Here is a 14,411-nt window from a genome sequence, read left to right on the forward strand (position 1 = left end):
CATTGAGGGTGTCTTGCCCAAGTCCCTCCCCCCCAAGCTGGAGCCTGCACTGGGGGATAACTCTCATGGACTTCTTTTGAAATGTTATCAAATTAAATTTGACTTTACTAATATTTAATGCAATGAAATAACTTGAGACCTATTTTGTATATTTAGGTTCTGGCTGTTCTTCATTAATCCTGCACACACACCCCACACACACATTAAGGTGTATTTTATGCACCCTTACCACCCCATTTCTGGCTAGGGCCTGGGCATCCATTTTTGGGGTCGATTCTCACTCTTTGTGAACCGCCCAGAGAGCTCCGGCTATTGTGCGGTATAGAAATGTAATAAATTAAATAAATAAATAAATTTACCGTATTTATTTATTCTTGCATTTATATCCCACCTTTTTCCCTCCAAGGAACCCAAGGCGGCTTACATAATCCTCCTCTCCATGTTATCCACACAACAACAACCCTGTGAGGTAGGTTGGGCTGAGAGCCTGTGACTGACCCAAAGTCACCCAGTGGGTTTTCATGGCCGAGTGGGGACTAGAACCCGGATCTCCTGACTCCCAGTCCAACACTTTAGCCACTGCACCACACTGGCTCGTAGACTCTTCTGAGGAAAAATTATCCTCGTGGATGACCAGTTCCAGCCTATGTCACATGTAGACCTCCATGGGAGTCAGCCGATAAGCAGAGGAGGCAAAGATTACATGGGATGGAAGAGACTTTGGTTCATGGCGTGCCTGGGAAGAAGGAGTTGCACAGCAGTGCAAAGGAGCCCCCCCCCCCCCACACACACACACTGTGAGAGATAAGACCTCCCTGGTGGCTGAGGAATGCTGCACAATCAAAGCTCCCCCCTCCTCCGGCAATTAGCTATTACAGGGAGAAAGAATCAAGAGACAATACAGAGGCATCGCTTTCCTCTCTTGCAAGGATTATCCCCTATCAAGGGAGAAGAAACAGGAGATCGCGCGTCTAGGATCGCCAGACCTCCGTGAGCGCCTCGGCCCATCCCGTAATTGACTGTCTCATTCAGAGCCGAAGCTTTATTTGGGACTGTCATAACCCCACGCGGATTACACGCTTAGTGGTTTATGGCTGTCTCTTTGTTTCTTCTCACACTTGTGGGCGTTTTTACAAAGGGACCCATTAAAGGACCTTTTAGCCTCTCAACACTGGTGTCGAGCTGTGTCCTTCCAGGTAACCAGTCTTGGGGTCTGGAACATCAGTAAACTCCAGATCTGGCAAGGTATTTCCCATAAAATGCCAGATTCACTTGTGGCCCATTAGATTTTACCCTAATTTAAGATTTTGCCTTAAGGCTGGATGTGCAGACGTTACCGGGGATAAAGTTTGTACATGCTGCAAAAAGCTCCAACTAACTGGCTGTTTCAGATCGTTGGTGTTAGGCGTAAGAACTGGCCGGGCTGTGTGGGTGTGTTTCTTTGGCAACCCTAAGATTCAGTAAGGAAACACTTTATTTCAGATTAATCAGCATTACACGTCCACTAGAAAGTAATAATACCTAACCAGGTTCTTCCACTGCCGTCTCTCCCACCCATCAACAGGATTGCTCTGTCTAAGTGCAGGTCTATAACCTGAAGACCCAGGGTCAAATCTGCCCCAGCAACAAAGTTTTCTGAATGATCTTGGTCCAGTTATGATTCCTCAGTCTAAACCACTTCAGGGTTGTGGTGAGGATAAAATGGGTGTCCAAGAGAAGAAAGCCATATCTATTGCCCTGAGGTCCTTGAAAGAAGGACAGCATAAAAATACAGTGGCCCTGTTCAGACGACACGTTAAGCCATGGCTAGGCTGCTAATCCTTTTACAGCAAATGGATAGTGAGTGTGTTTAAATTGTGGTTATGTAGCCACCATGGTTAGGAAAGGCTCACATACCATGCTATGTCATGGTTTACATGGCATAAGCCATAATACTTAGCTCAAAATACTTAACCACCATGATTTATCATGTTGCCTGAACAGGGTCAATAAGTAACTAACCAAGTGACACGCCTCCGTTAAAAGTGCAGTTTCCTTATAAGGTGACTACCCGCCAAAGACAAGTGGCCAGGATTCTGTATGTTTAATAGTTGACAAGCTGCAGTGACCAAATTCTTGATGTGCTACTCTAGACACAATTCAAGTTCATTGCATTCTTTGGGGAAAGAAGTGACTAGTGAGTTTGGGATGCAGGGGTTGTTCTAAGGGAAAGGCAGGGCACCGGAGCTTTCTCAGAGCAGAATCCTACATTCTCGGATCCCAGCCTTCCACCTTACCTAGAAGGTGAGCTGAGGCCATTTGCCCTATACTAACTGATGAGAAATGGTTGGGTAGGGTGACCATATGGAAAGGAGGACAGGGCTCCTGTATCTTTAACAACTTTATAGAAAAGGGAATTTCAGCAGGTGTCATTTGTACGCTTGTAACACCTGGTGCAATTCCCTCTTCATCACAACTATTAAAGCTGAAGGAGCCCTGCCTAGCATGACCAGATAAAAAAGAGGGCAGGGCTCCTTCAGCTTTAATGGTTGTGATGAAGAGGGAATTTCACCAGGTGCTGCATGCGTACAAGTGACACCTGCTGAAATTCCCTTTTCTAGACAACTGTTAACGATACAGGCGCCCTGTCCTCCTTTCCGTATGGTCACCCTATGGTTGGGGAACAGCAGTTGTAGCGCATCAAATGGGGGAGGGCAGGAAGCTGTGAGAATGCAGAAGTGAAAAGGGTTGTGGGCTGCAAGAGAGCGTGAGCTCTAGGCCTGGTGGGTGGGTGTGATGGTCCAGAACCAGAAGCAATGCAGATCAAGGCTCCAGAACCTTGTAGTACCCTGTTTCCCCGAAAATAAGACAGTGTCTTATATTAATTTTTGCTCCCAAAGATGCGCTAGGTCTTATTTTCAGGGGATGTCTTATTTTTCCATGAAGAAGAATACGGTACACATTTATTGTTGAACAAAAAAAAAGGTCTTATTTTCGGGGGGATGCCTTATATTACAGCGAGAGGCAAAACTGGAAGTAGATCTTATTTTCGGGGATGTCTTACTTTCGGGGAAACGGTAGCTGTGCGGAATTTTAGGTGGCACAATTTGTCTCCTCATAGCGGTATGGGATGAGAAAACGTGCAGCTGCCAAAATTCTCTTTTCTGGCATAAGAGTTCATGGGGAGACAGGCGCTCTACTGCAGCTGGGCAAGGGGAACCAGTGCATGCCCCAGAAATAAGCATAAGACAACAGCCGTCCTTGAAAGGCAGCAAAGAAAGTGGAAGTGTTTAAGGAAGCCTGCAAATTCAGACATGCTCTTTGAGGAGAACTTGTCCCGGAGCCTGGACATTGCTATGGAAATCTACTGCTCCGGGGCCTGCTATTTCTAGGCCAAGAGGAGACCCTTCTTCCTTCGACGTCCTCTTGCTCTCCAGACGTTGCTGTCTAGAAGAGCGATGGCTGTGACCCCCTTAGGGAGCCAGCCTGTTTACTCAACCCCCAGCATGCTGGAACGCAGGGAAAATTGAGAATTTGGCTTATCATAATCCACAAATTAGCGCTCCCTGATCCATTCAAATACATACCACCACTCTCAAGGCATCCCTTCCCCTACACACACACCAGTGACCAGATGCAAGCTCTCATTGCTTATTACCTTTCCACCCTCTCTCCTTACTTCTCCTCCCACCCTCCCCTAGGGACTGGGCTAATTCCCAATCGTGCCTCAACTGTGAAAAGGGAGTTTAAACTTAGTTTCTCACGCTCATTAAATTCTCATCTATTTGGCTCTTTGGGCCTGGTTTCTAGATTCAAGTGGGTCGTTGAGATGTGTGTGCGTTGCGCGTGTGAATTATTGTCCCATGAATGATCAGAGAGCCAAGAACAGGTGCAGTAACAACTTGAGAAGGGGTGCATTCATCTCCCTACCTACTATTTACCAAGGCTGACCACCCGCAAGGAAATCCCATTTTAAATGCAGGAGAGTTTTGCAAGAAAAGGGTGTTATTGAATGAGTTTCAAGTCCTCTGCTCCTCCCTCCCTCTAGGGGGCACTGCCTGGCTTGGGATCGGATGCACACCAGGGATCGGAATATATGGGCCCTGTCCTATATCGCACATAAAGGGGCAGAAATTAGGAGCAAAGTTGTTGCAAGGCAGGGTTGTACATTGGTTAGAATGGATCGAAATTTGATAAGGTGGGGAGTGGAGCTTTTAATAAGATCTTCAGAACCATAGAACCCCCACCTCTCTATGGTGCAAACCCTGTGGCCTAGACAGCATCAATTTGGTAACGTTAAGTGCTGGTCAAATGCATTGGCATTGTGTTAGGAGTGGGCGGCTGCTTGAGAACCTTGCCAGCCCCACTGCAACAAATGCCACAATGGGAGAGGGGCTGGTGGGGCTCTCTGGAGCACCAGCCGAAGGCAGGGACGGGGTGGGGAGAGGTGCAATTTGCCACTCCTCCCACTCTGCTGCCTGAGGTGTGGGCTTCATCCTGCTTCATGGGAGGGCTGACCCTGGATGGAGCCAAGGCTCGCAAAGACATAGTACTGGCACATTTTTATTAGCAGAGGCACTGATATCATCTGCCGCCCCATTCAGACTTCCCTGTTCCCTCTGAGCTTAGCTGCAATTCTTACAGTCGCTGGGGCGGGGGCATTAATTTTCCCAGCCACAACATATTGTTCCCTGTTGTAATGCAACGTCTTTGGGGGTGGCTTAATTGAATGGGAAATTAAGATCCAGTAGCTTTAGAAAAGCCCTGCTCCTGGTGGATATGAACATTGCTAGAACTGGTTTGTTGATATGGATCAACACAGGTGTTTGAATGGAAACTGTCATGATGAATGGCTGCGCTTCAAAATTTACCTCTACACCACTGCTCCTTAGAAATGTGGTCTGGACAAATTTTGCCCAGAGATGTCCTGAGTTGCTTGAATTCGTCCTACTAAGCCAAGGGGCTTGCCTAATTTGTTTTTTTCCGATCAGTCTGTGTTGGAACTGGATCTGAAAAGGAGGCAGAGAGCCAGGAAATCCTTTGATACTGTGGTTTCCCCAAGACATCAGATGGGGAGCAGGACTCAATTGGAAGCATTCATATTGTGGACTCTCAGCCTGTTGATGTGTGTAAATAAACCTTACATCTTGAGGGACCTAAGGAAACGTGGCTGAGTGCTGGAGCCCTTGAAAAGTCTTACGTCCCTGACGTGGGGGGCACATGTGCATTGAACTCTGGCAAAATGTGATACCCCACAACAGAGGTGTTGTTCTCAAGAGAAAAAGCTCTGGATCGCAGACAACAGAATAACAAGCTCATATTGTTGTGCGGTAAAAGTAGTGGCCCTGAACAGGATGAAGAAATAAGGGGAAACGTTGGGGGGGAAACTGGGAAAAGTAGACAGGGGTGTGGGTGTGCATGTGGGTGCTTGTCACCTTTCCCTAGCTGGTAGCACCCCTACCGCATCCACCGTTTCCTCCTTTCTCTTCCAGGTGATGTATAGTTAGCTTTTGACTCCTGGCTCCTTCCCCCCAGAGATGCTTCACTTCCCATGGGGCTTTGCGGTTTTCCTTCCGTTTCTTCTGGGCCTGGCTTCCGACCTTCGCGACCCTTGCTACGATGCCAACCAACACCCACGGTACTGCCTCCCTGAGCTGTCCGAACTGGCCTCTGGGCGTCTGGCGGAAGCGTCCAGCACCTGCGGCAGACCCCCTGCGCGACTCTGCGCCTTCCGGGATTCCACCGACCCAGCCTCGAAATTCTGTCAGCGCTGCAACGGGAAAGTCCACTTGCCAGAGTCCCTCACCGACACCGACGGGGGCGCCACCTGTTGGTGGTCCCAGCCGGGCACCAACGCCACTCTTACTATGGCTCTAGGACGCAGAGTGGAAGTTCTCTATGTGGCTCTCCGATTCTGCTCTCCACGGCCAGAATCCCTGGCCATTTATAAATCTATGGACTATGGGCGGAGTTGGGTGCCCTTTCAATTCTTCTCCACCCGCTGTCGGCGGCGCTATGGTCTGCCCCCAACCACCACCATCTTGAAGGCCATGGAACACGAGGCAGCATGTATTGAGGCCCAAACAGCCCCCAAACCTCTAACAGGGGGATTAGTGGCCTTCATGCCTCTAGCAGGCCGCCCCTCTGCCAGGATGTTCGAATACAGTCCTGTCCTCCAGGACTGGGTGACGGCTACGGATCTCCGAGTGTCCTTTGACCGCATGCACCCGACGCGGACGCTGGGGCTGCGAAGGAGGGAGGCGTCCTATGGGGTGGCCGAGCTGCAGGTCGGGGGCAGGTGCAAATGCAATGGACACGCCTCACGGTGCACAGCTGGGGAAGACGGAGGGGTGCCCCAGTGTGATTGTCAGCACAACACCGCCGGGCCTGAGTGCGACACCTGCAAAGCCTTCTACTGGGACAGGCCCTGGCAACGGGCCACGCCCAAAGATGCGCATGAGTGTGTGGGTGAGACTGAGCACACGTGGCGTGGAATTTTGTGTGTGTCCGCAGCAGGGCTGGGACAAGTTATTTGCCTAAACAGGGAGACATTTATACCCAGGGAAGATCTTCCATCTGAGTCCAAGGGTCCTTGAGCCGCCACCTCCCAAGATTTAGCTTTGGGTAGTGGATCAAAGCCTCATTCACATGCTTAACCCCAACCAAAATCAACCCTGCTGGTTGTTGAGAGCATTAACCACTAGGCGATTTTCACTGGGGCAGGTAAACTAGGGTATTGGACTAACACGATCCTGGCAATCCACAGGGGCAGTCATGGTTCACAGTGAAATATGGGACTGGGGGTAATCTTCAGAAGTGGGGGACTCTAGTAGGCTGTCTAAATGCTCGGAAAGCCCCAGGATGGGTGCGCAGTGGCGCAGTGTTGATTATACGATGCAGCAGCAATTGCGCAGCCACCTCAGGGCTTTCCGCCAAAGCTGCAAAGGAAAAAAGTCGGGGATTTACCCCGACGTTTTTCCTCTTGAGCAAGGCAAGGACATGCAAGATGATGTCAAGACAGCCCCTAATAGGCCTTGCTCTGGAGTCGCAGCAGAAGCGTGGCTGGGCGGCTGGCAACCCGATTGGTTGCTGTCTGCCTGGGCAGAGCATGGGCTGTGACTGGAGCCAGAAATCCTGTGCTTTCCCTGCGGCATCAAGATTAGCCTCTGCCACCCCGCAGCAGCGAAAGCACGGGGTTTGGCGTCATCGCGGCGGCAACCCAATGTAAAGACAACCCCGTGGGCTGGGAACAGTGGTTGAGTGCGTGCGTGTGTGTGTGGGTGTGTGTAAATGTTTGGTCAGGGTTGAGAGGAACTGGTGGAGCTGATAGACCCCCTTCCTCATCCTCAGCTTGCGACTGCAACCTCCACTCCCACCGCTGCCGGTTCAGCATGGAGCTCTTCGAACTCTCGGGGCGCCGAAGCGGGGGGGTCTGCTTGAACTGTCGCCACCACACAGCTGGGCGCCACTGCCAGTACTGCCTGCCAGGCTTTAAGCGCGACCTCAGCCGCCCCATGACGAGCAGCAAGGCCTGCAAAGGTAAGGTAGGCCAACATGGCGTTGCTATGGGCAATGCACCGGTGGAACCCTTACCACGGCTATTTGTTTTCCTCGGCTCTAGAACGATGGCGACAATTGCACGTGGCATAGCGAGGTGGTTTCTGCCTCCCCGCAGGTTCAGCACTAACACTGTCCAATAGGGCATGAGGGAAATAAAAGAGGAGAAATAAAAGGCACAGCCATCCAACAAATTTAAAACTGGTTTATTTGTCATCCTCCCGTGGAGGCTGGTGGCTCCGTTTTCAGCAGGGATGTGACTCCATTCCGGGTTTCAGTCAGAACTCTAAGGGAACTATCCAAGGTGGTGAACTCTAGCCCTAAACTAGGTTCAGCACCTTGGATAGCTTCCTTTAGAGTTCTGGCTGTTTCTGACTGAAACCCGGAATGGAGTCACACACACTCTCTACAAAAAGAAAAAAAAATGGAGGCACCATCACCCTCTCTCCAACCCAACCTGAATTCTGGAAATTTGTATTAAAGCAATGTGGGTTTTATTTTGGAGATCTCCTGGTCCACCAAAATTCTCACAGTATTGTATAGGTGTGGGGGAAGTGAAGAGAGTTTCATTGATCTGATGTCTTCTAAAAACATGTTGAGAGCTTTAAAAGGGGGTTGGATACATTCCTCAAGGAGAAGGCATCCATGGCTACTAGTTCTGATGGCTATGTGCTACCTCCAATGTCAGAAGCAGTAAGCCTAAATACACCAGTTGCTGGGAAACATGGGTGGAAGGGTGCTGTTGCATTGCGTCCTGCTTTATTGGTCCCTGGGTGACAGCTGGTTGGCCACTGTGTGAACAAAGTGCTAGACTAGATGGACCCTTGGCCTGATCCAGCAGGGCTTTTCTTATGTTCTTACGTTACGTTCAAAGGAAATTAGAGACGTTTGAGTAATAAGCTAATGTAAAATTTCAGAAGTCTGGATCCTCTCCTATTTTTAATTCCTGTTTCTTGTCAAGATCTTCTGGCCCCGACCTCCAATTATCTCAAGTCTAGTGAGACAGCACTCTTTCCACTCTCCCTGAGGGAACAAGCCCTCAAGGTGCAATCCTTTGCAGGACTTTTTTCTGCCTAAAGATGTATCGATTGTGCCCTTCACCTAGCTTCCAAGATGACGTAACTGTCATGGCTTCTTCCACTCTGGAACCTTGGGAAATGTAGTTTTTGTGAGAAAATTATTCGTGTAGCTTCCTTGTTGGAGTGCCTTGGGTGGGGAAAGCCATGAAATTTACACTGGTTCCATAGACGTGCTTGTGTCCTTTTAATTTCGGCGTCTAGGCCAAGGGCGGGCAACTAGTGACCTCCCGGATGTTTTGGCCTACAACTCCCATCAGTCCTAGCCAGCACAAAGGCTGACAAGATTTGCAGGTGAAAATATTGGTAGGGTCATAAGTTGCCCACCCCTGGTCTAGGGCTTGCAATATATACCCTTTGCATCCACTCTTCAGTGCAGGGGTGTCTTAGCAGGTCCCCTCACGAAGCACAACAGCGGGAACACTTGCGGGGCCGTAAAAATGGCACGTTCTGGGAAGTCCACGTTCCAGCAGGGCGGAAGGGGGGAACCTGTTCTGGTGAGGTTCACGGCAGCCTAACCCAAGAACTGTGACTGTCTCCTCTGCAGCTTGCCAGTGTCATCCCATTGGAGCGGCCGGTGCCATTTGCAACCACACTTCGGGCCAGTGCCAGTGCAAGAACGGAGTCACCGGGCTGACCTGCAACCGCTGCGCGCAGGGGTTCCAGCAAAGCCGCAGCGCCCACGCGCCCTGCATCCGTGAGCTTTGCCGCTTCCTCGAACCCTGCTCAGCATCCATTTTTTCATTAGGGTTCCACCTGCATGGCCATACCAAACATCCAAGCATGGTTTAATGTATTTATTTATTTTATTTATTTATTTATTACATTTTTATACCGCCCAATAGCCGAAGCTCTCTGGGCGGTTCACAAAAATTAAAACCACAATAAAACACCCAACAGGTTAAAACACAATTACGAAATACAGTATAAAAAGCGCAACCAGGATAAAACCACACAGCAAAGTTGATATAAGATTAAAATACAGAGTTAAAACAGTAAAATTTAAATTTAAGTTAAAATTAAGTGTTAAAATACTGAGTGAATAAAAAGGTCTTCAGCTGGCGACGAAAGCAGTACAGTGTAGGCGCCAGGCGGACCTCTCTGGGGAGCTCGTTCCACAACCGGGGTGCCACAGCGGAGAAAGCCCTCCTCCTAGTAGCCACCTGCCTCACTTCCTTTGGCAGGGGCTCACGGAAAAGGGCCCCTGTAGATGATCTTAAGGTCCGGGTAGGTACATATGGGAGGAGGCGTTCCTTCAAATAACCTGGCCCCAAACCGTTTAGGGCTTTAAATGTCAATACCAGCACTTTGAATTGGGCCCGGACCTGGACTGGCAGCCAGTGAAGCTGGAAAATGTATGTGTGTCAGACCTCAGTTAAAGCCAGAGATGCTTTACCTAGATATGGCCTCACCTGGCCATGAGAACGTAAGAATAGCCCAGATCCTTTTAAGAAACCCATAAGCAAGGTATGAAGGCAATAGCCCCTGCCACATTGTTTGCCCCAAGAAAGCCAGCATAGTGCAGTAGTAGTATTAGCACGTCAGGCTAGGATCAGGGAGATCTGGGTTTGAATCTCTGTGGAGGCACGAACCTTGGGCCGATCATTATCTCTCAGCCAAATCTAACTCACAGACTTGCTGTCAGGATAAAATGAAGATGGGAAGTCATTTACACTACCCTGAACTTCTTGGAGGAAGGGCAGGATATCAGTGCGATAATAAAATAAAAATATTTGTATTCACAGATATAGTGCCTCTGAAGATGGAGGCTCCCTATGGCCATTGTAGCTAGTAACCCTTGCTGGTCTTATGACTAATCCTCTTTTAAAGGCATATTTCCTTCTATTTCTGATGTTCAGGCAGATCTTTAGCTCGGCCTCCCAAGTCATTGCTAAAACAGGAAATGATGTCATAGCTCTGGATGCATATGTTTTCAAGCAAACGCTTGATCTCTCTGTAGGGGCTGGAAGGTGTATCAGGAAATAGCTTCATAGAGCATAGATATTGATGTGAAGCACGCAGGACAGCCTCACCGTGGACTTCTGCTAAAACCATTTGGAACCTCAACTTGGGTGGGAGGCTTCATTAGAAAAATTTCTGGAAGATGAGATAAGTCTCATGACTAATATTAACAATGTTCTTTTCTTTTAGCAGAATCACTGGTGCAAAAACAAGTGCATGCAAATAGATTTAATATGGATCTATTTACTCAGACTTTGGAATGTATCTCTTTGCGAAGAATTCTCTCTCTCTCTCTCTGGCCTCATCTACACCAAGCAGGATATTGCGCTATGAAAGCAGTATAAAAGTGGTATATAAAAGGCAGGAGCCACACTACTGCTTTATAGTGGTATTGAAGTGCACAGACAACTGTAGGGGCCCATTGATACATACTGCTTTCATAGTGCTATATCCTGTTTGGTGTGACTCCTGCCTTTTATATACTGCTTTCATACCACTTTCATAGTGCAATATCCTGCTTGGTGTAAATGCCCCCCCCCCCTCTCTATATAGCAAACGGCTTACTCCAAATCTTCCATCTCTTAGGAATCCAGGAAGTGATGACAACTACAGCTGCCCCACCACAGGAATGGAACACAGGTGAGAAGAAAGAGGAAAGGAGGGTCAAATCCCCCCCTTTTTTGAATGAAAGAAAGAAGGTTGATTTTAGAAAGAAGTGCTGAAACTCCAACCTTCCCTAAAGCCACACTATTGAACCTGGGAGCCCTCTCCCCCTTGGGTACTAAATTTTAGAGGCAAGCTCTAGTTACTCAGTGGCGTGGGGAAAGGCACTCTGCACAAATTCAGAAACACTGTAGCATTACTAGGGATGTTCTAAAGCTTTGAAAACAGGCCCTGTCTTAAATTAGGCTCTGCAGGTACAGATGGGAGAAACAGCAAGGATTAAATTGATCAAGGCTCTCCAGGTTCCATCTTGAAGCATGTTCCACCTCATTCCTGTTCCTGAAACCGAGATATGTTGTTGTTGTGTACATTTAGATGCACATTTTTAAAGGAATGCATCCAAATGCATACTCCCTCCCCACCATGGACTGAAGTGTGAAAATGCATTTTTTTTCTAAAATGGGCATTTTAAAAGTGCACACTCTTCTAGTGAATAGAGCGGCCATATGGAAAGGAGGACAGGGCTCCTGTATCTTTAACAGTTCTATTAAAAAGGGAATTTCAGCAAGTGTCCTTTGTATGCATGCAGCACCTGGTGAAATTCACTCTTCATCACAACAGCTAAAGCTGCAGGAGCCCTGCCCACTTTTGTATCTGGAGATTCCCTTACAATGAGGTAGGGGGAGGTGAGAGTGTGAGCAGGCAGAAGCAGCGGCAGCCCTGTTTCACCAGACCTATGAAGTTAAGATCATGGCACCTCTATTTTTACTATATCTATGGCTGAATACTACGACAGCCATAAAGGGCCATTCCTCTTTATGGCCACTGTAGTTTGTGGCCATAGATATAGGAAAAATTGAGAGCTGCCATGACTACAACTTCATAGGCCCTTTGGGTGGGGAGGGCAGAAAAAAAAACCCTTTTTTCCTTCAAATTTCACAATCCCCCCCCCCCCCAGTGGATTTGTTAGCAAAAATCCTGACAAATCCTGGTTTTTCCTGTCATTTGGTCACTCACGGCTTATTGGCTGCGCGGTGGCGCTGCGCTGGTCCTACAATGCAGCTGCCAAGCCCAGCCACTGCAGGGCAAATCACCGAAGTGCACTGTAAAAAAAAAGTCAGGGACTTACTCTTTTCTTTTTGGAGCAAGGTCGCCACAGCCCTTCCGCCGTGTGACCTCACTCCAACATCAAGCCGGGGGCGGTCCAGGGCTGATGGCGACTACTGATTAGTCGCTGGAAGCTGGGAAGAGGGCAGAGTCAGTAGCTAAGGAGTGGAATTTCAACCTTTTAGAATGTTGGCAGGGGGCGGGGGACTGCTCAAAAGCTGGGACACTACCAGACGATTGGTGGTTGGGCAAAAGGAGATTCCGAATTGGAATCCTAGCAGCCTGAGATCCGACAGCCCTGGTGTATACCATACTGAGCTGGATGGACCAATGGGCCTGGTAAAAAGCATCTTCTTATGTTCCTAGGATGTATTTACTAGGGAAAGGTTATCCTTACCAATGTTCCTGGAAGTCTAATTTCCTGGGACGAAGGACTGTTGATTTGAGAGGTCAAGGGGGATGATTTTACCCCAGCCTAACCCTGTCCATTCACCAGGTACTGAATGCCAGACCCACTGTAAGCCACCACGAGGACGTGTCCAAATGAACCTGAGGAACTACTGCAAGAAGGATTACGGTAACACAGACTTGCATCCCAAACAGACAGCTCCCCCTGAAATGCCGCCTCGGCTCCCTGCCCCCAACCTCACTGTGAGAAGTTGTTCTGCTGAAAGAGCAATGGGGATGCTAAACTAGGAAGTGATGTCATGGTCTCCTCCCAAAACATAAACCAGCCAGGAAGCTCCAGTGACATAAGCAATCCTAACTTCAAGAAATACCATAGCTTTAAAATGGCAAGCACTGGAAAAAAACCACCTTTAAGGATAAATACGAGGCAAAATGTGAAGACTTGGAGCTTTTCTACCTGAGGCTTTTATTGTGCGCTCCTGATTATTTACTCACAGTAGCTTGCGGGTCTTTTACATGACGTCATCATCCTCCAGGGCCTCACCCATGCTTTGCTTTTATTATTATTGCGGGTTTTTTTCTTAATGAAAGTTTGGTATTTTTCTCAGTGGCTTTATGGAAGCCTTGCATAATTGTGCAATTCCACTATACTACATCGCCACCTAGTGGTTGTGTAATGGAATGTCTAGAAAGGCAGAGAAAGAAAAGCCCTGGGGGGGGGGGGAAGCATGTAAAGGAGCAGATCTTAATCCCACAAAGAATCTGGAAGCAGAAGCCTTGATAAAGGTGCCGGTTAAAACCTTCATGTAGAAAAGCCCTTATTCATTCAGGAAGTGATGTCATTGTCTCCCCACTCCCCTATACATACATCATAGCTGGAAGGCCAAGTTTTCTGGGAAGTAGTGATTTTGCATGTCTACCAGTGACATCATTGTTTTAAAAATGGGAACAGTAGACAGTCCTACTTATAGGGAGGGAATAACAGAATCACCTGAAAGGAAGGGATATCATAGCTTGAGACTTATAACACTTAAGTTCACTTCTTGATCGTTATTTCTCTCTTTTTCTGTAACCTGCACGTGGATTGGCAGTTCTCCGTGCACAACTGTTGGCCATGCAGAAGTCCGGCACGTGGTGGCAATTTACTGCCTCAGTCCTCACCGTCTACCGCCAGCGTCACGTGCCCATTCGGCGGGGCGAGCAGCCGCTCTGGGTGCCCGAGCAGGACTTGACCTGCCGATGCCTCCACCTCCAAGTGGGCAAATCTTACCTGGTTATCGGCAACGATGAAGAGTCACCTGACCCTGCCCGGTTAATTCTCGACAAAAACAGCCTGGCCCTGCCCTGGAGGGATGCTTGGGCGCATAAACTGCGCAGTTTCCAGCAGCAAAGCAAACGCGGAAAATGTCGGGGCGTTTGAGCCACAGCGCGGCAAGTGGCGGCGGGGAACCAGGGTGAAGAAACAGAGCTAGGGAAGGAACCAGAGGCGTAACCATCTGTTTAGGTTTTGAGAAAGTGCCAGTTTTGCTAGCCCAAACGAATGATTCAGAGCACAAGGAAAACACTTATTGGGCGCAAAACAAGAGGCCCAAACTGGAATGGATGGCTACCTGGATTTTTACATGTTAGTTTCGAGTACACATGGCCCTCCTTACCTCC

At 48.6% G+C, this 14,411-nt stretch overlaps 1 protein-coding gene across 1 annotated transcript in view; it reads left to right on the forward strand.

The window, feature by feature from the left end:
• NTN5 (netrin 5) overlaps positions 1 to 14,191 on the forward strand; it is a 39,153-nt gene extending 24,962 nt beyond the window's left edge. Inside the window, exons 2-7 of the mRNA XM_063137402.1 lie at positions 5,472 to 6,447; positions 7,330 to 7,518; positions 9,160 to 9,309; positions 11,160 to 11,213; positions 12,841 to 12,921; positions 13,844 to 14,191. Of these exons, the coding sequence (XP_062993472.1) occupies positions 5,517 to 6,447; positions 7,330 to 7,518; positions 9,160 to 9,309; positions 11,160 to 11,213; positions 12,841 to 12,921; positions 13,844 to 14,172 (1,734 nt within the window). The 5' untranslated portion in view covers positions 5,472 to 5,516 and the 3' untranslated portion in view covers positions 14,173 to 14,191. The remainder of the gene's footprint in view (positions 1 to 5,471; positions 6,448 to 7,329; positions 7,519 to 9,159; positions 9,310 to 11,159; positions 11,214 to 12,840; positions 12,922 to 13,843) is intronic.
• Positions 14,192 to 14,411: the final 220 nt, after the last annotated feature.

Source organism: Elgaria multicarinata, chromosome 11 (assembly GCF_023053635.1).
Source record: "Elgaria multicarinata webbii isolate HBS135686 ecotype San Diego chromosome 11, rElgMul1.1.pri, whole genome shotgun sequence".
Taxonomy (NCBI): Eukaryota; Metazoa; Chordata; class Lepidosauria; order Squamata; family Anguidae; genus Elgaria; species Elgaria multicarinata.